Raw genomic sequence first — 26,258 nt, forward strand, 5'->3', positions numbered from 1 at the left:
GTAGTTTTTTACTGCATTGCCTGGTTTAGGGAGATTATATCAATATGATTGTAGTGATAGGGCCTGTTTGAAGGGGAGGAATAGGTCAAGTACTCCTTTGCCTTGGTCACATGCTATAGTGGATACAGTGGAGGGAGCATTGGTTTTAGACTCAAACAGACCTAATTTCAAATGCTAGCTTTGCCATCTATGAGCTGTGTGAACTTCGGCTGTATATTTATTCAATCTTTAAGTTTCTATTCTGCATGGGTTCACATAGGGGTTAGACACATGTGAAATGGTATCTGGCACACAGTAGGGCTCAGTATGTTCTAGTTCTCATTATTAGAATCCCAGAGTGATTTAACTGACCTACATGCCACACTCCAGTATGCAATCTTAGACTAGTGCATGATCTACAAAGTGGGGTAAGATAAGTAAAAAGTTTATTATAGAGCAGTACTTGGTGTATAGTAAGCCCTCTGTAAGTACTAGGAATTGTTGTTGTTGAAAATTATTGCCTCCAGGGGAAAATATATAAAATATTCAGCAAACCTGGCCTAATGATCCTGACCATCAACCCATACCCACCAGATAGTTCCAAGATCTTCTACTATTTGTTTGTATAAGTCCCAGTTCTTCTCCCTCAAGCTGGTACAAGCTGGGATGTCTCAGTTGTAATGAAATAATCATTATGCAGTGCATTGTTTAATATCTGTCTCCCTAAGAGAGTGTACACTCCGTGACAGCAGGGACCATATTTACCTTGCTCACTGCTAAATCCCAACCACTTAACACAGTGCCTATTCACTCATAAATATTCGTTGAATGGATGAATGAGTGAATGAATAAATGTGTGAATTAGTCAGTGAATATTATCATACACATGACTAGTATTGTGCCTGACATGTAAATAGGTACTGAATGAAAATCTGTGCAACTGAATTTGTCAATAGCATTCATTATAATAAAAGTTTCTAAAGAAAATCGGTTACTTCCTTATAGTTACCCATTACTTTAAAAAAATATTATTTCATGGTAGAATCAGCAGAAGAACAGACTGCCTGTGTAAAGTCTTTTATTGTCAGTCTTGCCTTTCAAACCAAAACTACTAGGCACAAAATAGGCACTCAAACTAGCTCTTTGAATGGAAAATTCTAATAATGCTCTTGACACTGTAATCATTTCCTTGACTTGCCATTGTTAAGGAACAAACAAAATTACCAGGGGGAGAAAAACATATAGCTCTTTAAAATGCAAAAATTTTTTCTGTATTACTTATTTCCTCTCTTTTATTAGTTATACACAAATCTCAAGCCCTATATTTTTTAAAAAAGGATTTGTGTACCTGTAATTTAAAAAAAGAACAAAAACTAATGTCCTTGGAAATAAATTGTAAGATGGAATCATTATAGCAAGTATTTGTTTCCATGAAGTATCTTTGGATTCTTGACAGCCTTTTGGTCTTTATATGTGAAAAAAGGAGCTAGCTATAGTTTCAGTTTGTCTTCCTCAGTCATCTTGAGGGCAATACATCTTTTTTCAACTATGCTATCCAATAGCTACAGACAAAATGTAGGTAATTAGCTCTTTCACATGGCTCTTCAAAGAGATTAACAGTTTGGAAAGCAAGTAAAGCCCCATACTAAGTAAGGATACAGAGTCCAAGCTAATTAATAAAACTCTGACAACAATTACATCTTCTTTATGCTCCTCCTTCATCCTTTCCCCTTCCTCTCTTGCCTTGAATAACCATTGTCACAGATATTTGGTTTATCAATTCCTTGATTTTTTTCTGAATATACTTTTATCAAATACATATGAATTCTTAAAAATACAGTGTTTTGTTTTGAATGTTTTTACATTTACACAATGGATTCAGGCTATAATCTTCTGGGATTGATCTTTTTCATTCAGTGTTGCTAAGAGTCATCCATATTATTCCATGTTATTCTAGTTCATATGTTTCACACTATACAATATTCCATTGTGTAAACATTCCATGATTTATTTACCCATTCTCTTGTCAACATTTGGGTTGTTTCCAATTTTTGCTATTATGAACAATGCCTCTAAGAACATTCTTGTACATATGTCTTGGTGTGGTTATGGAGGAGTTCTTTAGGAATGTATTTAAAGTTGCTTGTCTTAGAGCTTATAAATCTTCAACTATACAAAGTAATAGCAAACGGTTTTCCAAAGTGGGTACATCAATTTTCATTCCCACAAGCAACGAGTAAGTGATCTTATTGATCTACATTTGTACCAACACTTGGTTTTATCAGACTCCCTTTTTTTGACAAGTTTTTGTTGATGTTTTAGTACTTATGCTATATTGTACATTCACATGGTCTCATTCTATTATTGAAAAATAAAAGTAAAAAAGTGTCATGCATGACCAGTGATAAGAGTATTTCATAAACCAGGGATTGTAATTCATCTAATTTTGTGTATTTAAGGTCCAGGGGAGGGGTTCTGGGAGAAGTAGATAGGGAATCCTAGCCCTGGTAAAGACCTCAAAGATGGCTTCGAAAGAATATCTTGAAGGGAAGGGCAGAAAGCCTTGGAATACAATGTGCCCCAGTACACAGTACACAGCTCATTCCTCTCCTTTCCAGACTCATCTCTTTTACTCAGAGAGGTAGCAGATACAAGGTAATCATACCTTGGACATTTTTTTAACATCTTTTTTGGAGTATAATTACTTTACAATGGTGTATTAGTTTCTGCTGTATCATAAAATGACTCAGCTATACGTATATATATCCCCATATCCCCTCCCTCTTGCGTCTCCCAACCACGCTCCCTATCTCACCCCTCTAGGTGGTCCCTAAGCACTGAGTTGATCTCCCTGTGCTATGTGGCTGCTTCCCACTAGCTATCTATTTTACGTTTGGTAGTGTATATGTGTCCATGCCACCCTCTCACTTCGTCCCAGCTTACCCTTCCCCCTTCCCATATACCTTGGACATTCTTGAGTCCTTTGAAGGAAAGATGGTGAAAGCTCACTATGCCCTTGTTACCAGGCCTGACAGCAATATCACGCAAGCGTGGTGGCAACATCTCAGGAATCTCTCAGGTGAAACACTCATCTGAGATTATATTTTCTCCTAGGATACGGCATTGGTCTCCCTCCCAACTCTCCTTTGACCTCCAATATATCCGAGCTAATCAGTCAATACAAGTCACATGGGTTTATGGATGTGCTACATGAGAAGTGGTACAAGGTGGTTCCCTGTGGCAAGAGAAGTTTCGCTGTCACTGAGGTAAGGGAAAAACTGCTGATAATGTTGATGCTTTGTACAGATTTACCTTGAAAAATATGAGGAAATGCTGTCATATGTGGCCAATAATCCAGGCTATTACATCTCCTAAGACTCACCATGGTATTTAGATTACTCCTAATTTCACTTGAAGGATGGCTATTCAATAGGAATTTTCCGTAAGACAGATTTGTCTTGGATTTAACTGTGATGCTATTTTGATGAGTAAATGTCTGAATTTCTATTTTTTGCCTATATGTTATATCCACAAGTGCAGAAGAAATGCTGTTCTGCATTACAGTAATAGTATCTGAGATTGACATTAACAGTGTTTGCTTTAACTGTTAATTGCTGGTCACAATGTGGACTTCAAAATATTCCCAGGATCTAACTTCCCAGTGGTCCAGTGATGAATCCCGCTTAGAGCAATAGATATTAACTTATAACTGGTAATTCTTAGATAATCCTAGATTTTTTAAACTGAAAACAACCAATTCCCTTCTTTTAGTGATGGAAAACTAATATCTAGAGATCCTAAGTGATTTGCCCAAGGCACACAAATAGTCAGAATCTACATCTTTTTATTGCAATGCTCTGCCTTTATGATGTAATTAGAAGGAAACCTGCAAAGTGAGCCAGAAATTGGCTGATTAAGATAGGAGACTAAAAGGTGTAACAAGAGCCACAGGCTCCAGTATTTAAAAGAGAAGCCAAATAAAGCAGTATGAGGTCTGCCTGACATTTAAAAAAAAAATCTAAAGCCAACAATAATGACTCCAAATAGCCTCTCTTCGCCAACAACTTTCACATTTGTATTTCAACACCAACTCTTCTTCTGGGCTCCAGAACCATATATCTACCTTCCTATTTGACATTTCCACTTGAATATCTTACAGGCATCTGACATTTAACTTGTCAGAACTGAACCCTGCTCTTCTCTCCTAAATCTGCTTTTCTCTCTGTGCATCACATCTTGGATAATGGCACCTCTGTCCATCGAGTATCTCATTCCAGAAACTGGCAGGGATCCTTAATGCCTCCCACATCTCACCTTCTGCATCCATCAACAAGCCATATCTTTTCCTCTATAAAATATGTCTCAAATATGCCCATTGTCATCTCCACTGTCATCACTCTAGTCCAAGCCATCATCCCTCACCTGGACCACTGCAAAAGTCTCCTAACTGGTCTCTCTGTTTTCATGCCTGCCGTTCTCCAATTTGTTTTCCATGTGGCAGATCACTCTCCTACTTAGAAGCCTGCGATGGCTTCCCATGTTAATTAGGGAACAATCTGAAATGCTGAACATGGCCTGCAATGCCCTGAGGGACCTGACCCTGCCTATTTCTTCAGCCTCATCTCATGCAACTTTCCTCCTGGCTCATTACACCCCACCACAATGGTCATTCCAGATGGAGATACACCAGTGGCTTTCCTGCCTTGAGGTCTTGGCACATGCTGTTGCATCCTCCTTCCCAGATACTCTTCCTCTTCCCACCCCCCGACATTTACCTAGCTAATGCCTTCTCATTATAAACTCCCAGCTGAAATCTCCCCTCTTCAGAGCCTGCCCATAGTCCCTGATGCAACCTGAATCATATCTCCCTTTATAATCTCATATTATATCTTATTTAGAAGATGGTCATTGAGCAAAGATTTAAAGGAAGCAAAGAAGAAATTAGGGAACTAGCATGCTCTGTTTCTTATCACATGACAAAAACTGTATTAGGGACATTAACTCATTGGTTCTCACTACAACCCTGTAAGGCAAGCATTTTTATATTTTTTTGGAGATATTTGCATGGCTTTTCCTAAAAGAAATAAAATTGGGCTTACACTGGTCAGCTGAATTAATTCAGCCAAGAAAATAAACAAACCAACTGCTTAAACTGTGCAAAGAAAGCAACAATCATTTCATGTGTCCTACCATTTGTTGTGACCATGGTTAACTCCAGCCAAAATCTCCAAGTGATTCAAAGTTGACAGCAAGACATTAGACAAGACGAAGGGAGCCTCCTCGTCATGCCCCCAAAGCCAGCAATACAGAATAACTGGCACCTCCCTGATCACAAGCATACCTCTAGGCTGTGCCATTTCAGAGGACCATCAGACCAAGACATCAGCTGGATGGACTGACTCCCAGGGCAAGACTCTGAGGGTGCAGGGCTCTTCAGCTTCAGAACCTAACTCCACCTGGGCACATACAGGGGAACATACTTTTGGAGACTAACAAGCACTAACATAAACCTATTGATTCTAGTGTGAAAATATCTAACAGAAAGCATGATAAATTTGAAGACATACATTTCTGGACTTGCATCCTGGCTCTACCAATTAACAACTGAGTGACTTAACTGCTCTTAAGTCTGAATTTCTTCATCCATGAATGGATATGATAAAACCTGCCTTGTCATTTTGTTCTGAGAATAAGAGATCATTTATGGAGAGACCAAGTAAAAAACCTGACATAGTAAATAATAGAAATATTAATACTTCCTCTCCTTCCATCAGGAGAACTTCCTGGGGTTCACAGATATCTTCAGGTATCTTTCTGCAGCTTTATTTAGAAGGAAACCTTCCCAGAAATTCTCCAGTAGATTTCCTCATATTCATTGGTCAAAATTACATCATCTGTCCATGTCTAAAGCCAATCAGTGGTGAGGGGAATGAGATCACCATGACAGATTAGCCAGTCATGACTCATCCTCCAGAACTTATTAGCTGCTCCAGGGGCAGCTTCCCTTGAAATACATGGCCCCGTAGAGAATGGGGTTCTCTAAACGAAATGAAACGAAAGCAGGGTTCCCTTAGGAAGGAGACAGGAGAATGAATGCTAAATAGGCAACCAACCACCTCTTCTACACTCTCTCCCACCCCACCCACTTCTAGTCATCATTACAATGAGGTATTTGGATTTAATCACATGCAAGAGCCCTCCCACCTTTGATACAGTGATTACAGTCTTTCCTTTACATCATCCTGAGATTAGAATATTTAATATATTGACAGTATAGCATAATGGTTGAAAGCATGGGCTTTGGAAACAGTTCTAGGTTTGAACGCCACCACCCGTGTGATACAAGACATGTTACTTGTCCATTCTGAGCCTCAGCTTCTGCAAATTGGGGTGATAATGTCTACTTCATAGGATTGTGGTGAAAATTAAGGCAGATAATTAATGTTTATAAAATACTCAGCCTATATCCAAATATGATAACCACGAAGTAGCTCATATCCTTAAGGATGATGAGGTTTCAACTGTTCCAGGGCTGTATGGATTTATCAGTAATTTCAAACAAAACCAAATTAAGTGTGGACAAAAAAGAAGGCAGATTTTGAAAAACAAACAAATAATCAGCAAAAGCCACAAACTGTTCAGATGATATGTGCAAAACACACCACATATTTTTTCAACCATGGTTTTTAACGGGACAATTCAGGGGAGAGGCATTTGGGAAATTCTGGTTGTAGTGAGCTGGAAGCAACTGGATAAGAGGCTGATATCAGGATCAAGTTATGGTTGTTAAGACAACCCTGGCCCCATTTTCCAGGTCAGCTGAATTTGGAAGGGGGCAAGAGGTAGGAATGAGGAGAATGGAAGAGAGGTGTACCCTTAATTGGAACTTCAGAGACAAAAATAAAAATTATGATAACATCCATGTGTGTGTAGAGCTGGTGCCACCCCCAGCTTCAGGGAATGTTAAGAACATGTATGGAGCACTTCTCAGCAATGGTGGCCTGCACTACTGCATATTCTGGTCTGTGCAGTAACAATCTGCTTTGCAATGTTGCTCACCTGTGTGCATTTAAACGGAGTGCATATCCTTGTGCACTGACCGGCATGTTTGTCTTGAACAACCTAAGACAGAATTTCAGGATGTCATCCTCACAGAACCTAAAGATACAATGTAATTAAATGAAACCCATCTTCAGCTCATTGGCTGAGCTTAGTCTCCTCTGTGAAGGCCCTGTGCCTGCTGGATTTTCTATCATTCAGTCCATGAGTCTCTACCTGCTGTTTGGGTGGGGGGTTTAGCTTTCTCCCAGAAAAGGTCAGAAGAAGGAAGCATGCTTGTCAGTACTTTGCTTGCCATCCCTTTTGCCTCAAATGTCATACGTTGCTGGGCTATTAGTGTGAAGAAAGTAGGACTCGATTTGAAATCAGAGAAGCCATATTTGAAGCCTGCCTCTACCATCCACATGACTTGGGAAAAATCACTAACCCACCTCAGTCTCAGCTTCTTCATCTCTTCAGTAAGTTCTTGTGAAGAGTTAATAAAATGGTAGTTTAATGAACACATCCCTCCTCCTTCGTTCTCCCCAGGGGGAGGGGTGCAGAGCACAGCACAGCAGAAGCAGGTATGTTCTGGAGGGTACCTCTCCCAACAGGTGCTCTTGAGAAAGACACTCCTCTGACCTCCCATTTTCCAGGTACAGTCCTAGTCCATGTATGTTGTCACAAAGCAATTAAACAATTTCACTCTGAAAAAAATATCCTCATTTGCCTAATGAATAATACATGGTCACCTAGTAACATGACATGAAAGATGCTTTTTTCCACCTGTTTCTCACAGTTGGACATTAATACTTGGTCCCCTGTCAGAACCTTGATCTATTCACCTCCCATCTCTTGGCAACACCAGAGCTGTCTAGCTGCAATCTCTCTAGAGGATAAACTCATTTTTTTAAATTTTAGGGCTTTATCTGCTCCCAGAGTCACCTAGGATATTGCAGGTCCAATTCTGCAGGCCAGACTCCAGCAATTTTCAGAGAGGAATTTTAAACTGACCTCAGATGTTTCTTCACGATCCTCCTAGCATAGCTGTGCCTCTTCCCACAGTGGACTCGTGGATCGATTCCACAGGGGAACACATATGGCAGGCTTTAAATTGCCTTCATTTCCCTCTGACTCAGCAAAAAAAATGTAATTTTTTTTTTTTTGAGTCACTGACTGAATTTAAGAGTTCCAGGGCAACAGTTTTGTGAAATCTGTTATTTACAAACCAGGAGAAGGAAGGCAGCAGATCACAGCTTAGGAAACTCCCAAAATTCTTCAAGGAATTATTAAGATATGTGATGATACCTCTTTTTGAAAGTCTCCTTTAAATACCGGGTTGAATAATGTGCCTTTTAACCAACTGGGAATAGTCAAGAAGGAAGAGGAAACAGTTTGGGCAGGGAATGGATAGCATACTCATACAGTCTAAGGAGAGTTTTCAAGAAACTCTTGGCAGAGGTATGGTTTAAGGAAACCAACAGAAATAGTGCAATCTCTCAGGGCAGGTAAAGTGAAGGAGCCATTACCACACCTTAGCTCAAAGGGAAAAATGGAGAAAGCCACTCCTAGAACCAGTACCCAGGGAGGCACAGGAGAGGGCATTCTAATAGGAGCTGCAGCCTTTGGTTAGGGACATAGCCATGCCACAGTGACCTGGCTGAGAGCCAGGAAGTAAATACCTGACCTTAGTCTCCTCTGGCCCTCCAATCTTCCACCACTGCCTTAAGCAAAGGAAGCCTGTCAATGGGGTCCATACAGGACCTCCCTAGGGCACAAAGCAGGATGGGAAGAGGTGAAAAGTGGATCTGGAAGGGCAAAAGAATGTCCAGAACAGCCCCTCATGGCAGATGAAGGTGGGGATGGGGCCAGCTGAAGGAAAGCACTGGCAGCCTGACCATCTACGAATGTGCAGCTTCTACAACTGCAGAGGTCCAACCGGCAGGGAGGGAGATCATGCCTTGCACTGATCAGGAAGAAGGGAGAAGGATAACCAGGCCACTGGAATGACCTTGGTCTTGGGAGTCACCCTTGCTCCATCATTACTGTGAGGAGGCAGTTTTATGTCCTCGGGAAAGTTACTGAATCTCTGTGAGCCTCAGTTGAGTCCATATCTTCCTGGGTTTTTACAAGGTTTTCTGCCTCTGAATCCATGGGTCTCCTTGTGTTGTCACTGCGTATTTAGGGAAACAAATACATACTAAGCAAGAAGTGGAACACCGTACTGGAGAGAGCTCTATTTCAGGAATCCAGAGACCTCGATTACATAGGGTAGGGAAAAGGAAAAGGAAATGTTGAAATAGTCTAAAAATAAATCACTAATCTTTTCAGTGTTCTTTTATTACTAAGGAAAGTGCACATTAAGAAACTGCCCCATTCCACCCATGACCTCACCTTCAACTTGACCCTCACCCCATCCCTGAACTTACTCAGTCCTTGATCTCACCCCATTCCTGGCACCTAACCCCAACCTGACCTTTAATTAATTCTTAATCTTACCCATCCTTGGCATTCCCCATTCCTGAACTCCATCCAGTAAGGGATGAGGCCATGGAACAGGGGTGGAGTGAAGATGTCTGTGAAGCTCATTATTAGGTCATTTTTTTAAGCTGAAGTGTAAATGGTCTGTTTTTAGGACCACGGTAGAGATACAAATGCAAAAACAACCACGGTGTCAAAATACCCACATGTAAAAGGTACATCAAAACATCATGAACACAAATTACTTAACCTCTCTGAGTTTCCTCCTATGCAAAATGGAGAGAATATTTGATGATTCGCCTTGGTGTAAGGAACAGAGATAATGTACATAAAAGTGTCTGACATGTGGCAGGTGCTGAATGAATGTTAGTTACCATATTTGTCCTGACTCTGCCATGAACCAACTGAGTGACCTTCAGCACATCACTTAAGTTCTCTGAAGCCTGTTTCCTGCCCTTAAGATTGAGCCGAGCATCATGTCCAGCTTAAGAGAATGCTGTGGTTCTCAAGCAGGTGCGTTTAGAGGGATCCCAACCTAACCAGCTGAAGATCTGGATCCTGGGACACAGAGGAAGACAATGAACTGACTGGCCTCCAGTGTAAGCTCTCCATCCCTGACCACTGCCCCAGAGCACCAAAACGTGCATCTAGTGTGAAACCTATTAACATCTATTCACTGAGAAAATGGAACTTTCTCACAGCAGACCCATTCTTCCCTCTGTTAATTTTTTGTGGGAAGGAGTAATGGGTTAGTCAACTATACACTGAATTCTGAAGAGATCACACAGTCCCATCAAGAAGCTTCAATGCCTGTCAATTTTCTTTGCAGTTTATTTTTAAAGACCCAAACGGAATGGTATGCGAGTGGGGGAGGGGGGAGTCTTAATGCAGTCCTTTTTTGCTCTTGACAACTAGGTCACATCTCAACAGCCTCCTGCACCTCTCTCATCCCTACTCCTTCCTTTTTCAATTTAAAATGTCACTGTCTGCTCTTCAACCTGATGAAAGTTATGGTGAGGCAGGGAGAGTTAATGACTGTAGATTGCTTTAAATTGAAAACCTGAGTAAGTCAAGAACCACCTTGACAGCTGAGTGCTTCCCTTGGACAAGCCTAAGTAATTAAGTTTAGTATTTAAGCCAAGCATAAGGTCAGATGGAACCTATCCAGGTAGCGCTTTCTGGAAACCTGAAGAAACACAAAGCTGTACCTATGTCCTTTTATGGTGTGGAGTGGAATTGTGCATGAAGAAAGGGAGCCCAGTCTCAGAAAGGCCTCACCTTCTCTTACTCTGCTACCAGGACAAATTCACTCACTCATTCAGTCATTCATTCATTCATCTGTCAGCAAACATGTCTTGAATCCCTGTGTGCCAGCTCCAAGTCAGGTGCAGCTAATGCAGAGATGAATACAGAGCTCACAGGCAGGTAGAGACAGACTTGTGAAGAAAGCCCCTGGACCAGTGGTCCTTTCTGTCACCAGAGACCGGTTTCGTGGAAGACAGTTTTTCCACGGACTGGGGTGAGGGGGATGGTTCTGGCGATAATGTGAGCAATGGGGAGCGATGGGGAGCGGCAGATGAAGCTTCGCTGGCTCACCTGCCGCTCACCACCTGCTATGCATCCTGGTTCCTAACAGGCCGCAGACCAGTACCAGTACCAGTCTGTGGCCTGGGGGTTGGGGACCCCTGCCCTAGACCACACCCCACAGGGGCAGCAGTAGAAGAAGAAGCAAGGTGGAACAGTGACACAGGCAAGCCCATGGTTCACTCACAGAAGAGCAAGTAGGAGTCAGAGAAGGCTTTCTGGAAGAGGAAAGCCCCTGTAGAGTGAAGAGCCCTCTGGTCAGAGCATGAGCAAGACACCAAGGCATGAAATTAAAAGCAATGCAATTTGGCCCCACCCTCCAGAGACACCGCACCAAACCACGCTGGATGCACAGGACTCCACATGCTTTTAGTGGTGCCTTCCTCAGGGATTCTAAAATTACAGGTGGCCACCTTCCCTGGCCCACTTGTTATGCAGCCACAGCTAGACCCAGGAATAAGTTATAGGTCTTTGACTTTTCCTGTGTTCTACCTTGGAGCCCACCATTATCTCCACGAGGGCAGGGACATCCTTTCTAGTATGGAAGGCAGTCTGGAATAATGGAAAGAATTTCAGTTCTGGAAGTGGACATCCTAGGGTTTGACTCCTGGCTCCATCACTGTGTCTGTGCAAGCCGTGAAACTTCTAAAACTTCACATCCTCACCCCAAAACTGGGGATAATAATAGTCTGCTTGTGAGTAATAAAATGTATTTAATGAGATAGTTTATGGAGAATACCTAGCTTAGCAAATGTTCCCCCCTCCTTCCCTGAGTATAGAGCTATGCACATAGAAGAAAAAATATTTGATAAATAATAAACACATGCAAAAAATTACTCCTGGACCCATCTCCAAAAAATCAGAAACACCTTATAATTCCAACATAAATGTTCTTTTATATTATATTACTTACATGTTCTAGAACTGAAGACTTTTGGGGGGAGGACTTGTGAAATACATGATTCTGGAATTTTCTGTTTTGCAATGTGCTAGATTAGCCAGCATGTACAGTATCACGTTATTCCTTTTGTCCAACTCAGCTTCTAGGTTGAGTGGGAAAACAGGAAGGTGGCTTATACAAACCATTAGCCTGAACTTAAAACAGATCTTTAAAGAAACAACAGTAACTACTTTCTTTAAATGTGGTCAATGGTATTTCAAAGTCCGGTGGCTGGGTGCACAAGCTGGAGACCTACAATTCTCTAGTCTTGTTTTCTCGTCACCCCATATCATCACAAAGCTAGGGCTGCTTCTCTGTTCCTCTCTGGTTACTATAAATGACAAAAGTTTTAATTCTGATACAGTGAAAACTAATTCTAGCAAGTGTCCTGCTTTACCCATGCTAATGAGCAATTAAACAGATAACATGGAATAAGGGTCTCCTCTTTTATATACCAGAGATGCTTGAGCATCCGTTATACCCATGATCGCATACTGTTAACAGTCCTTATTTTTCCCCTGGTTGAATTCAATGAACTCGTGAATATTTATGAAATATTATTTACTATGCAACTAAAAGGTGTGAACAGTGCTCAGACTGATTAGGACTATTGTGAGAGACAGTCTTCCTTCCACTTTTTTAGATTTCCATACACTGAAATCTGTGGGGGAATCACATGAAACGGGACTCCTCCCTAATTATTCCCAGTGCTAAACAATTAACTCTCCAGGCTCTGAAGAGTCCAGCTTGAAAAAAAAAAAAAAAAAAAAGGAAGGAAATGTGTGAAGATCATCACCTAGTGGCTATAATGTGAAGTGTCACAAAATATCAGAAAACCATCTTTTTTATATCTCACAGATGGTATTAACCAAGTCTAAGAATATGAGAAATTGCCCCGACATTTCCTCCGAAGACACTTCCTCCCACGTGGCTGTGGGAGTTGGATAAGAAGCCAGTATCGTCAGGGGGTGCAGGGCGGGGAGCCCAGGAGCCCTTACACACACCATGTGAGCCCTTCATCACACAGTAGAGGTGGCTTCCTGCAACATCCAAGCACAGGGCTGGTCAGCCTGGGAAGCCAGTGCAGTCACATTTGGAGTCTCACCTTTGCTTCCTCCGTCTGTCCTTCTGTCCAGTAAGACACCGGGCCTAGTGTTATGGGTCTAATTGTACCCCCCAAAAAGATAGGTTTAAGTCCTAAGGAGCTAACCCCTTGATACCTCAGAATAGGGCCCGGTTTGAAAATAGGGTCATCAAAGATGAGATTAAACAGTCACACTGTAGTAGAGAGAGTCCCTAATCTAATGACTGCTGTCCCTATAGGAAGACAACTAGCATGCAAAGACAGACACACAGGGAGAACACCATGTGACCACGAAGGCAGAGGGTGGATTTATGCAGCTTCAAGCCAAGGAATACCAAAGACTGCTGGCAAAGTATCAGAAACTAAGAATAAGCAAGGAAGGATTCCTCTACAGGTTTCAGAGGGAACATGGCCCTGCCAACATCCTGATTTCAAATTTCTAGTTTCCAGAACTGGGAGACAATAAATTTCTGTTGAAAGCACCATCCAATTTCTGCTACTTGTCATGGCAGCCCTAGCAAATGAATACACCTCACCTTTCACCTCTAGTGCCTCTTTCATCCTAGCTCAGGCTCTCATATTCCAGATAAACATGCATAGTTGTCATTGTTTGCTGGCCGCTCTCCCAACTGCCAGGCACTTACCCTGTTCAGCTCACCCTTAACAATGCCAGATTGATCTTTTTAGAATAAAATTCTGATTTGGTCACTCATCTGTGCTTTCCCTGTCATATGGAAACCAAGTGTCTTCAGCCAAACATTCAAAACTCCCCTTGATCTATTTCCTTCCAGCTAACCTCATATTTTGCTCAAGTATTTCAGCCGCATTAAACTAGTTGCTGGTATCTACGCCTACTCCCTTTCCTACTTCTATGATTATGGTATTTGTCACCCTTGTCTTCATCAGGATCAAACAATACTTCTTGGGAAAAAAAATCTTCCTCCATTTGTCCCCAGCAATAATTCTAGGAAGTTCTCAACAAGTTCTCAGTTCTCTGAATTCTTATAGCTCTTTGCCCTTACCTCTCTGATGACATCTTTCTTTTTCCATCTTGTGCTGTAATTAATCACAATCTCTAATGCCTCAGTTCACTCAGCAGTAGGTAAGCTTTCTGAGTAGGGACCATCTCTGAATGCCCTCAATGCTTTATATGTCAAAACATAATTGGATAAATGATGCCCTGTAAAGGAATGATTGAATAAATGTTGCCCTTTCTTCAGTGTCTAAGGCACGGTCAGATCATCTCGTCACTTCATCTAATACCATGCTCTCCCTTGACCTCCCTGTTCTGGCCACACTGGCCTTTAAGTTTGTCCTACTTGATATGCTCTTCCTGCCCCAGTGCCTCTGCACGTGGAAGTCCTTCTTCCTGGAACACGCATCCCTGCCTAAACATCCAGTTAACTTCTCCCTGAGATTTCAGCTCAATCATCACTTCCCCAATTAAAGTTCTGTTAATCTTTCTGACTGGATTAAGATTAAATTCCTATTGTGTTACTTCTCATCTCTGACACTCACCACAGGTGCCCCTGTACATTTATGGGCATGATAATTTGGTTCATGTGCATCTTCCCTACAAACGGTAAGCTCCATGAGGACAGAGACAGCTGGGAAAGTATCTGCCTTAGGTCACTACCATATGCCTCTCATATTGCAGATGCTCAATAGATATTTGTGTAGAAAACAAATAAGTACTTAAGTATATTTACATGTGTATATATACAAACAATCTACTAGAATTAGAATTTTCTAGACAAGTCTCCAATAGGCAATAATTGTTATATCTACCATATTTGTACCTACTATGTGCTACGCACTGAGTCTAATACTTTATGCATTTTATCTCATTTAATTCTGAAAACGATGCTATAAGTTAGCAATTGTATCCTTGTTTTACACATGAGCAAACAGTGGCTCAGATAAGTAACTCTGCCCAAGATCACGGAGTTGTTAAATAGCAAAACTATGATTGAAAAACCATATATTCCAAAGCTCATATTAAACACCATCCCAGAATTACAAAAGAAAATCAAGCATATTACTCTTGATTCTTTTGAATATACATGATAAACATAAAAGACTGAGCAAATAGTGATAACAACCTTAAAGCCATACCACTTACTAAACTGTAGACTTCTCAAGGGACTGTGTCTTGTTCACCACAGAAAATTCCATTACCTGGCAGAGGGCCTGGCACATAGTAGGTGCTCAATATATATGTGTTAAATGGATTGTTTTATTATTGAAGTAGAGTTGACTTATAACATTAGTCTCAGGTGTACAATATAGGGATTCAGTATTTTTATAGATCATACTCTGTATAAAGATATTATAAAATATTGCCCATATTTTCCCTGTGCTGTACATTACATCCTTAAATCTTACTCATTTTATACCTAGTAGTACCTCTAAATACCCTTATCTTCCCTTGACCCTCCCCCCACCTCTCTCCTCAATGGGAGCCAACTAGTTTGTTCTCTGTATCTGTGAGTCGGTTTCTGTATTATAATATTCATTCATTTTATTTTTTAGATTCCACATATAAGTGAAAACTGTATTTGTCTTTCTCACTCTGACTTATTTCGCTTAGCATAATACCCTTTAGGTCCATCCATGTTGTTGAAATATTTGTTAAATGGATTTAAACTTCAAACAAGGTTTGTCACATCCAAGGAAGATAAAACACATAGAGCCAGAGTCAAATTTCTGCTTTGGAGAAAGCAAATAAAGGAGTAGGAAAGGGAAAAGTAAGGAGACAAGGTGTAAAATCTCTTGAGCCCCTAATGTGCGCTGGTGTGCTCTTTTAGTTGTGTTGTTGTTTTTTTTTAAGTTTTAGATGTTATCCCACTTAAACCTATAATAACATTATATGACACCATTATAGTATTTCTGAGTTGCAGGTGAGAACTCTGATGCTCATGAATGCTTTTAAACTCACGGCAATGTGGTTCCACAGTCTACACAGGGGCTACCTCAGTACAAACAGATGTTAAAGATGGTGCCCAGCAAATCACAGAAAGGTGAGGGCTTCCAACTGTAAAGCTCCCAGAGTGTGTGAATTACTCAGAAACTTGTTCTGCTGAATAACTTGGAAGATGAAGCTTTATATGAGCCTCAATTCTCATTACTTCTGTTTCTATTTTATTTTCCAGTGTCAGTTGTATTTGCATGTAACCCCTCACAGTCCTTTTCCTGAAAACTCTTGAGGAAAAAAAAAAATGGCTTACTGAAATGGAAGTGGTGTCAGGATCCTGATTTCTTCCAAAACAATCAGCCAGTCCTTTTAATGTGCTTCCTGCAGTGAATGTCCAGCAATCCAAATCCCCCCACAGTGATAAATGGAAAGAGTGACAAATAGTGTTTTCCATGGAAATGACTAAGAATAATGGCTGGAGAAAACTGAAACAATGGCATTGAGTCCCATAATAATGCTGAACTACAAAGTTTATAAAATGTGGAACAATGGGGAACTCGACTTCACACTGACTAAAATTTCAGATCCAGCATCACATTACCTCCTCTACAAGGCAGGAGTAAAGCAATTCTGATTGTGCACCGTTTTATTTCAAAGAAGTGGTACCATCTTCCTGGTAATGTCTGTTTCACCATTAAATTAGCTAACTCTTGGGATGATATTTCTCCTTCTACATAATATTTCTATATGCAATCCCTCATCTCACTCTTAGAATATATAAAGCAGGTGATTATTATCACCACTTTACAGATGAGGACACTGAGGCTGGGACAGTAACAGCTCCTCTAAGAGCTCACAGCTCATGGGGCAGAGCAGGGACTGGAACCTGGTCTATTTAATTCCTATGCTCTCACCACTGCCCCTCGCTACCTCCTAATACCACACCGTATAGAGGAAGACACTTACTTAAGAGTTTCCAGGGCTTCCCTGGTGGCGCAGTGGTTGAGAATCTGCCTGCTAATGCAGGGGACATGGGTTCGAGCCCTGGTCTGGGAGGATCCCACATGCCGCGGAGCAACTAGGCCCGTGAGCCACAACTACTGAGCCTGCGCATCTGGAGCCTGTGCTCCGCAACAAGAGAGGCCACGATAGTGAGAGGCCCGCGCACAGCAATGAAGAGTGACCCCCGCTTGCCACAACTGGAGAAAGCCCTCGCACAGAAACGAAGACCCAACACAGCAAAAATAAATAAATAAAATTAATTTAAAAAAAAAAAAAAAAAAAAGAGTTTCCACACTGATGACTCCTTCCTAAAGGACAACCATCAAGGCATTACTCAGGAGAAAACCAAGAGGACTCCATAAGAGTACGAGTGAGGTCCGTCACTGCATTCCTCAAGCCTGCGATGGAAAATCTGCCATCAGCCCTCAAAGAACAGTGCCCTGGAGGAGCTGAAGTTAATGCTGGCTAAGGGCTTAGAGCAGCGATTGGCATATTGTACACGGTACACAAGGAGTGTTCATTAAATGAATGCACATACACTTAAGTGCCCAGGCTGCCAAGTATTCTTTGTTTAAGCCTTCATCTCCACCAGCAGGGTAAATAGTAATAAAATTAGTAATAATAACAACAATAATAATGATTTATCATATTGGCTAGTAACAGTTTAATCCTCATACAACTGTTTAAAATATATTATTAGCCCTATTTTACAGATGGGGAAAACTGACATTAAGCAAATTCTCCAAGCTGTTTACTGCTATTAAGTGGACAGTTAAGATTTGATTGCCCTATTGTTACAGAACGCAAGTCCGTGTGCCCCATGCGCAGTGAGGCCAAACAATCCCAAAACACTGGAATTTGGAACAGAGAAAGGTTGATTACAGGGCCATGCAAGGAGACGGATGGCTCATACCTTGAAAACACCGAACTCCCAGAAAGCTTTCAGCAAAGCCCTTTTATAGGAAAGGTGAGGGAGGGGCGTGGTTAGTTGATGCAGACTTCTTGGTGTCAGATCCTTTGTTCTTGAGGTCATGATGTTCCCGTAAACCTCACCAAAACAAAGGTTATTCTCTGTTCTGACAAGAAAGGGAAGGGTAGGCATTTAGTTCTGTCTCCATGCCTCCTTGCGGCTTTTAACACTTAACAAATTCTGTAAGCAAAGCAACATCATTACCCCTCATTTTACAAGGTCCCAAGGCTCGACTTTCGCCCTCTGAGGCCCAGGCCCTGGCTAAGAGGAAGGGGTCCCTGCAGGGGCCGGTTACCCTGCCCGGGAGCGTTAGTCCAGCACTCAGTCTGGGTCCTCCCGCCAGTGCCCAGCCCGACTGAAGAGGCAGAGCTCAGCTGGCAGCATCCTCAGGGCCAGGTCCCCAGATCCTGCGCAGCCGTCATCACTGAGGGAGCCAAGCGCCCTGGACCAAGCCGGCCCTCAGGCTCCTCAGACCCCCCAGGCGAGGGCCGGGTCCCACGGACGGTGACCCACGGTGACTGCCGCCGCCACTAGGTGGCGGAGGTGGGGATGGGGCAGAGGTTCGCTGCTGCCTCAAGGCCTGGGCCCGGCCAGTAGGGGGCCATGGTGAGGGCTCTGGAGCTCTGCAGGACACAGCCCTCAGCTTGTCCGCGGGGCCCCCGGCTCACCCACCAGCTCGAGGCCAGAGGGCCTGGAAGGGAGGGCCCCTGAGAGAAGACCGCGATTCGCCTCTCACCGCACTCTCTACCATGGGGACCACAGCGCGGCTGACTGTCTGCAAAGCAAGACCTCTAATCGCCAAAAGCTAACGGTCTCGCGGTCTCGAGGTCTCGCAGTCTCGCGGTCTCGAGGTCTCGCGCTAACCATCTCGGTCTCGCGCTAACAGCCGCCGCCCCGCCCCTATTATACTATTCTAAATTCTTTCCACCCTACCATGCTTCTTTAAGACCTAGTTAATTCAGTCAGGAATTAACTGTGTAGATCTAATGGTAAGGTATTCCATGGCTTTGTTGTGCCAGTTTCAGCATGGTTACCTATAGGCTGATATTTTGGCTGAACTAAAGCACAGAAAAGGTGGCCACCTTTTTTTAAATGAGAGAGGGTTTGGCCCCTTCAGTTTGATTTAGTGTCCTGGGAGTCCCCCAAGTCCCTCAGAGCTGCATTGTTCTTGAACCAAATGTATTTCGTATGCATTTGGAGTAACTGATGTCTTCCTAAAGGAAGAAGGAATATGGGAGGCAGGGGTGAGATTCATCTTCAACAGAAAAGGACAAATCCACTTCAAGCAACGAGGGAAAGACTGAGACAGCCTAGGGACCACTTTTACTCTGAAAATATGGCAGAGGCTTCTCAGGACACATTACAGCCATTCCCCAAATTGGTCTGCAGGACAGCCGCCAGGCACTAGCCCAACAAAGATAAAGACTGGGTATGAGAGGATGGATTTGAAGTATTGTAATAGGGTGACAGAGGCTATGGTCTTGGGACCTGTATCTTCTTGAAAAGGGCCCTGAATTCAGCATTGTGTATATTCCTCAAGAATGTGTTACTGCCTGTAGATGATCCATGTGAGAAATTTTGTGTAATATCTGGGTGGTCTCTTACAAAGACCCTGAACCCCATGTTCTGAAAAAGGTCATTGGCCACTGTACCAGAAGGATATCAATCCTGGCTTTCCCTCCCAGAGAATTTAGGAAAAACAGTTGACCCTTGAACAATGCCAAGGGCTTAGGGGTGCCAACCCTCTGCTCAGTGGAAAATCCTTGTATAGTCAGCCCTGGGTATCCTTTCTCAGTATCCCCGGTTCTGTCTCAGAGGATTCAACTATCTGCTGACCTTGTAGTACTGTAGTATTTACTATTGAAAAGTATCTGCATATAAGTGGACCCACACAGTTGAAACCCATGTTGTTCAAGGGTCAGCTATTGATGTATACATGACATCAATGCTTTGATGTATTATCTCATCTAGTCCTTACACTAGGCCTGCAAATAAGCATCAAGAGCCCCTGCTTGCAGTTTACACAGTCATTCAACATATATTAAGCACATACTGCATTTCAGACACTATGCTGGGGATACCGCGGTGATTAATACAGCTGCGGCCCCGCCCCCTTGGAGTTTAGTTTCCAAGGGAAGAAGGAAAAGTGACACGAGAAGGTTTTTAAAAATGGCAGGAGAGATAAGGGTTAAGGTACCGAGAGAAGGAAGAAAGCAGGTATCCCTGCCCTTAGCCTGTCCCGGGCATTCCCCCTAGCTCCCCTCTCCTACTTATCTTCCTATCTTACCCCCCACCCCCGCAAACTCCCCCCTCCCACCCCCTCTTCTCCCCCTGCTCACCCACTCCCCCGCCTGGCTCCCAGAGCTGCCCATTTTCTTGCCTGGCCGTGCGAACGGGTAGGGAAGGGTGAGAGGAGACGGTGCGGGGGGGGGGGGGGGGGTCCCACGAGCCCGCCCCCCCCTAGCCCCCCCACCCCACCTGGCGGCGTAACAGTCCTTCTCCAGCCCTGCGTGCGCCCACCGCCCCTGCTCCCTCCCCCGACCCAATGTCCAGACTGGCTCCACAATGGAAATGAGTCCAGTTACCCAGTAGAAATGTGCTGCCACTTTGACCAAGACGAAATTAAACTGCTGGGCAAGCGGTTTAAGAAGCTGGACTCGGACAGTTCGGGCGCTCTGAGCGTGGAGTTCATGTCCCTGCCGGAGCTACAGGAGAACCCATTGGCGCAGCGAGTGACAGTCGTCTTCGACACAGACGGCAATAGAGAGGTGGTGAAGAACCTAGGGGTAAGACGGGAATAAAGACATAGACCTACTAGAGAATGGACTTGAGGACACGGGGAGGAGGAAGGGTAAGCTGGGACGAAGTGAGAGAGTGGCATGGACATATATACACTACCAAACGTAAAATAGATAGCAGTGGGAAGCAGCCGCATAGCACAGGGAGATCAGCTCAGTGCTTTGTGACCACCTAGAGGGGTGGGACAGGGAGGGTGGGAGGGAGGGAGACGCAAGAGGGAAGAGATATGGGAACATATGTATATGTATAACTGATTCACTTTGTTATAAAGCAGAAACTAACACACCATTGTAAAGCAATTATACCCCAATAAAAATGTTAAATAAATAAATAAAAATAGAGAGGTGGACTTCGGGGAATTCATCCTGGGGACCTCCCAGTTCAGTGTCAAGGGAGACAAGGAGCAGAAGCTGAGGTTTGCTTTCAGCATCTACGACATGGACAAGACGGCTACACTTCCAGCAGGGAGCCCTTCCAGGTGCTGACGATGATGGTGGGGGACAACCTGAAAGACTGGCAGTTACAGCAGCTCGTGGACAAAACCATCATCGTCCTGGGCAAGGATCACGGTGGGAAAATATCCTTCCAGGAATTCAGTGCTGCGGTCGGAAGCCTGGAGAGCCACAAGAAGTTGCTGACAATTGTGCGAGCTTTTATAAGAGCACCACCCAACAACGACTTTTTCTTTCTTCTCAAAGATCAGCTCAAGAGGCCCAGCACCCGTCCCTCTGGCCTGCTGGGAAGTATTTCTCTTTGTGAAGCAACATTTTCTAACACCAACCTCTTGCCCACCTCAGTGTTATGTATTCTCCTGGGAATGCCCTAAGTCAGGGAGAACATAATGAAGGAGCATGGGGTGGGGGGGGAAGAAAAGGAAATGGCTTTTATGAACGTATTTTCTTCTTTGTTTTGATTCAGAGGCCAAACTATAAAGAGTGAAGAATAACTTTTAAAGTTCAAAAATAAGAAAATATACATCTTTTCCTTTACTTCTCATGGTTTCATATGTGGGGAAAAATTCCGAAAAGGTGTTAGGTGAACTGTTTTCATTTACTTGTGGTGTTCAGGCATCTTTTGACGGGTCGTTATCTACTTATTGTAGCAACAGGGATGAATATATTCCTCTTGGCTGAGCCTCTTTTAATCACCTCTCTCTGGGCAACAAAAACCCATCTTTCGCTTTTGAAAGCCACAGCCCACTCCCCATGGTACATCCAGAAATCCCCGAGCATGTCTTGAGGGTCAGGAATCCAGCTAGGCTCCTCCTATCTCATCGCTCCAGCTCCTGAACAGTTTCTTTTCAGAGCAGAAACTCAGGGCTCTTGTAAGAAATGCTAAGACTGGACTAAATGCCCAGTCTAACGATCAGTCTCCGTGAAGGTGGGTTTTAAGGGTTGGCTGCCCACTCCAGTGTTAAGTTCAGTTCATGGGGCTTCCGCTCAAACAGGGCAGAGAACTTCGTAGGAAGCTCTCTCACCTCCAATACTCAGCCCCGCTCCAGTTGGAGAGAATAGGCCACATTCAGAGTCATTCTTCCCACAAGCAGAGGCAGTGAAGGTTCCAGCTGCAGTGGACTCTCCCTAGGATGCTGAAGCGGCGTTGCTCCTGGCACTCAAAAGATGCAGAGATGAGCAGGTACACCTCTGCAGCAGGGGTGGACGCTCTCTACACTAACAAAGCTTACTTCTTAAAATCAGACCTGGGCCTGGCAGGGAAGGCAAGAGCTCTCTCGTGGTGGGAAGCCTTTTCTCTAATGTAACAGTCAGCCCAGAGTCCCTCACACCCTAATAAACCTGCAGCCAAGGGGTGTGCTGGAGCCTGTTCATACTGGGTGAGAATCAAAGTGTGCACGTCCCTCCCCAACCCTGTGTTCAGTGATGTCATGTCGATCGCTTGAAATCAGCCATAGTGAGAGTAGTAAGTACCTCACAGAAAAAAGCAGAAAGTTTTAGTTGTTTTGCTTCTGCTTGTTTTGGAGAGCCAGTATACCAGTAAGTACACTGCTGCCTGCACCCTAGATGTTACCAGCTCTCTGTGGTCCCACTTACTACTGTCAGATCCTGGAGAACAAGCTGTCCTCAGAAGAGCTGGGACAGGACTGGTCCCAATGTCTGCCACTTTACATCAGGCCTGTTTCTCACAGTGGTCCAATCCCCGTAGAAGGTGCTTAAGGCTCTCAGAATACCAGGACAATGAGACGTACTCTCCCTACATGTACTAAGACAAGCGACAAAACCCAGGTGATTTTTCTCAGGACAAGAAAGATCTGTTTCAAGATTAATTATCCTTATATTTCGAAGAGGCTGGTAGCTAGTCTTCCCTGCCCCCATCCCCCCGCAAAAATAAAACCCAAAAGTGGGACAAGTAAATCCACAAATTGAATTACTGTCCGAGCACCCATCTACCAAGGCACCCTGCCATACTTTTTATTTAATAAATTACTTATGAACCACAAAGAATAGGTATCCAACCCCTTAACTTCCTGCGCAGTCCTAAAAAAAATGTATGAATGATCAGTAAATGCTCCCAATCCTGTAGTTATACGAGTCTCACCCCCATTTCAGGGTAACGTAGTTCAAAGACTCAGACTGGGTTTGGATGCAGTTACAACTGGGTTTTTATCACAGTCACTTCTTATTAGTTGTGCGAGCGCAAGCATGTTACTTAACCTCTTTGTGTCATTTCTCCTGATTAAAATGAAGATCCATCCCCAGGTTATTTTGAGGAATCAAGAAGATTAAACATGTAAAGTGCTAGAGCACAAAACTTTCACGCTACCCATGGCCTTCCCTTCCCCCTTTCGTCCTCTTCTACTAGATCAATATATAAGGGAGAAGGAGGCCTCTTGGTTCCTTTCCAACGCTTACTTAGTATTTAGCCACACCCACTCTCAGATTAGCTGGACATTTGTGTGATCCTAATCCAGAAAGGAAACAATGGAAATAATGTCAAGATCTTCCCCACCCCTGCATTTGCAGAGGGGATAACAGATGTCTTGACTGGAGAAAGTTTAAAAGAGTGAGACTCTCATTCTAGCCCAACCTATTTGACTTTGTGAAGGAAACCTTGCATGAGAAAAGTGAGCTTGTGTAATGCCAGGGAAGAGGATTTCTGAAAGAGAGACATTATTTGTATGCTCTGCAATGTGCACGTTAAAATATGGAAATTAAAAATTAGGACCGAGAGTTTGAAACATGTTGGATTACATGTTCAAATTTAACAAGAGGAGGAAAACTATTTCAGCTCCTAGAGTGGCTGGAATTCACAAGCTAATTGCTTGATCAGGAAAACTATTTCAGCTCCTAGAGTGGCTGGAATTCACAAGCTAATTGCTTTATCAGTCTACCTAATATAGTTACCCAAGTCTTTGTGGCAGTGACCTGGAACTGTGAGCCTGTTTCTAGTTTCAGCAACTAGAAAGATCTGACTGTATGAATATTTGGGAAGAGAGATCACATTTACTTCCAAATTAGAATGCTTTGATTCTTCTCTTTGTTAATTGCCAGTTGCCAACAAATCTAGTTCTGTACAGGTCCTCGGGGTAATAATAGTAGTTAATGCATATTGAACAGCTGTTCCAGGTCCTGTTACATTTGTTATATCATTTAATCATCATAACAACACTGTGGGGTGGGTGCTATCATCTCAGTTTTACAGATGATGCTATGGAGAGATCTAGAATCTTCTCCAAGTTATCCCAGCTGGTAAGTGGCAAAGTGAGGACTTGAACCAGGCTCTGTGACCCCAAATGCTGAGCTTTTTTCACCTCACTCCATTGCTTCCTATTTTTATGGTTTTTGTATTTACCTGCCTCAAATTATTCCTGATAGTCTTATCAATATAATCAAACCAAGCCTCAGGTTTTACAAAGAGGTGAATTTCTTGTCAAGGAGCAAGCAGCTTCTACCTCTTTGGTTCTATACAGTGCAAAAAATTAAAAATTAAAATTAAAAGTATTAGGCAAGGCAGTCTTACATCATCATCCACCTCCATCTCATCTTGAGAAATAAGTGACAGTATTTAGATTAAGCTGGTAACAGCAACCAATATGTTTTGAGGCTGTAGACATCAGTAACACTACGTTGTTGTGAATCATATATTAATGGATTGTGTCTGCTCTCTACCATATGTTGCAATCCCCAAACCACTAGACACTTCCTTTTTTTTTGAAACGTAGGAAAAAATATGGCCTTAGCATAGTTGGTTTATTCTCTAAATCTATCTTGCTTCGGAGGAATTCTCAAGGAAAAACCTTCAGGAATTTTTTTTATTACAAATTCCATTCTTCACTTATGCTTATTGATTCTCTCTGTTAGGATTTAAAGTGGTTCGTGAGTCTGGCTACTATGTTTTATCTATTTTGCATGCCTTGAAAAGGGAGAGGCTTGGATGTTTTTTAAGACAAGGTGGCACCATGATAAAGGAGTCAGGTCGCTAGACTGAGAATCGGAACTGGACCTCTCTCCTTTCGTACTGGCTGCCCTAGCTCTTCCACTGGCTGGTGACTGTGTAAATAGTGACAAACCATGTGTCAGCTTTAAAGCACTAGCTGATTCATAGTGAAAAACCATAACACTGAAGCGACATGAGCAGCAATAAAAGCTGTGTAGATAAAGGATACAATCTGACAGCTCTTAGACTAAATCTGACACACAAATAAGTTGTTTTGTTGTTAATTTTACATGGTGTTTGTTCTCACAATGTTTTGTGTATGTGTGTGTGCATGTGGCCAACATTTTTTTTAAAAATAGGATTTTAAGTAAAAATCAAAATTAGCATAAAGGAATGCAGACCACCCCGGGATGGGATGGTCTTTTACTAGCTAAGGTACCTCTGCAGCATGGGGCTGAAATCAAAAGTCTCAAGAAAGACAAAGCAATATGTTCCACTCTTGTTAAAAAAGCTCAAGATGGACTGAAGTGTTCATTATTTTTCAGAAATAAAGCAATTGGTCATAAAACATCCCAACAACTGCTATTTCTAATGACTGAACAACAGAAGAGTTTCCAATAATCAAAACAAATAGAGCCATATAGAATTCAAACACCTGTATAATAAAATCTAACAAAACAAGGTAACAGGAAAACTTAAAAGTTGAGACACATATGTAATGTGTTAGGAAAGGCGTTAATAGCTTTTTTCAGTAAAAATCCATGCCTTTTCTGAAATGCATAATTGGGCAAATCATATAAATATATAATACATACCTGGGGCAACAGGAAAAACAAACATGAAAAAGTAGCCAGAAAATTTGAATAAATACAAATCAGAATACCTAAAACAGGAAAAAATGATTAGTTGCAAAACAGGGTTGGAGAGGATGTGAGCATCCTGTGCAATGGGGCATCTTGGGAATCACTGGGAATGGTTTTCACACTCTTGAGGACCATTTCACACATCACAAGGCATCAGAACGGTTATATGATCTTACCTGGTAATCCCACCCATTGCAATATATATCTCAAAG

The 26,258-nt window shown here is 42.7% G+C and overlaps 2 protein-coding genes across 2 annotated transcripts in view; both read left to right on the forward strand.

The window, feature by feature from the left end:
- GRIN3A (glutamate ionotropic receptor NMDA type subunit 3A) overlaps positions 1-26,258 on the forward strand; it is a 151,923-nt gene that overhangs the window by 113,827 nt on the left and 11,838 nt on the right. Inside the window, exon 6 of the mRNA XM_060013356.1 lies at positions 3,094-3,245. Coding sequence (XP_059869339.1) covers positions 3,094-3,245 — 152 coding nt within the window. The remainder of the gene's footprint in view (positions 1-3,093; positions 3,246-26,258) is intronic.
- Positions 16,102-21,617, forward strand: PPP3R2 (protein phosphatase 3 regulatory subunit B, beta). Its single transcript, XM_060013631.1, is given in 5 exon segments — positions 16,102-16,126; positions 18,336-18,506; positions 20,546-20,760; positions 21,136-21,232; positions 21,235-21,617. Coding segments are annotated over 5 exon segments (891 nt in total).

The sequence above is a fragment of the Delphinus delphis genome, chromosome 6 (genome assembly GCF_949987515.2).
Source record: "Delphinus delphis chromosome 6, mDelDel1.2, whole genome shotgun sequence".
Classification (NCBI taxonomy): Eukaryota; Metazoa; Chordata; class Mammalia; order Artiodactyla; family Delphinidae; genus Delphinus; species Delphinus delphis.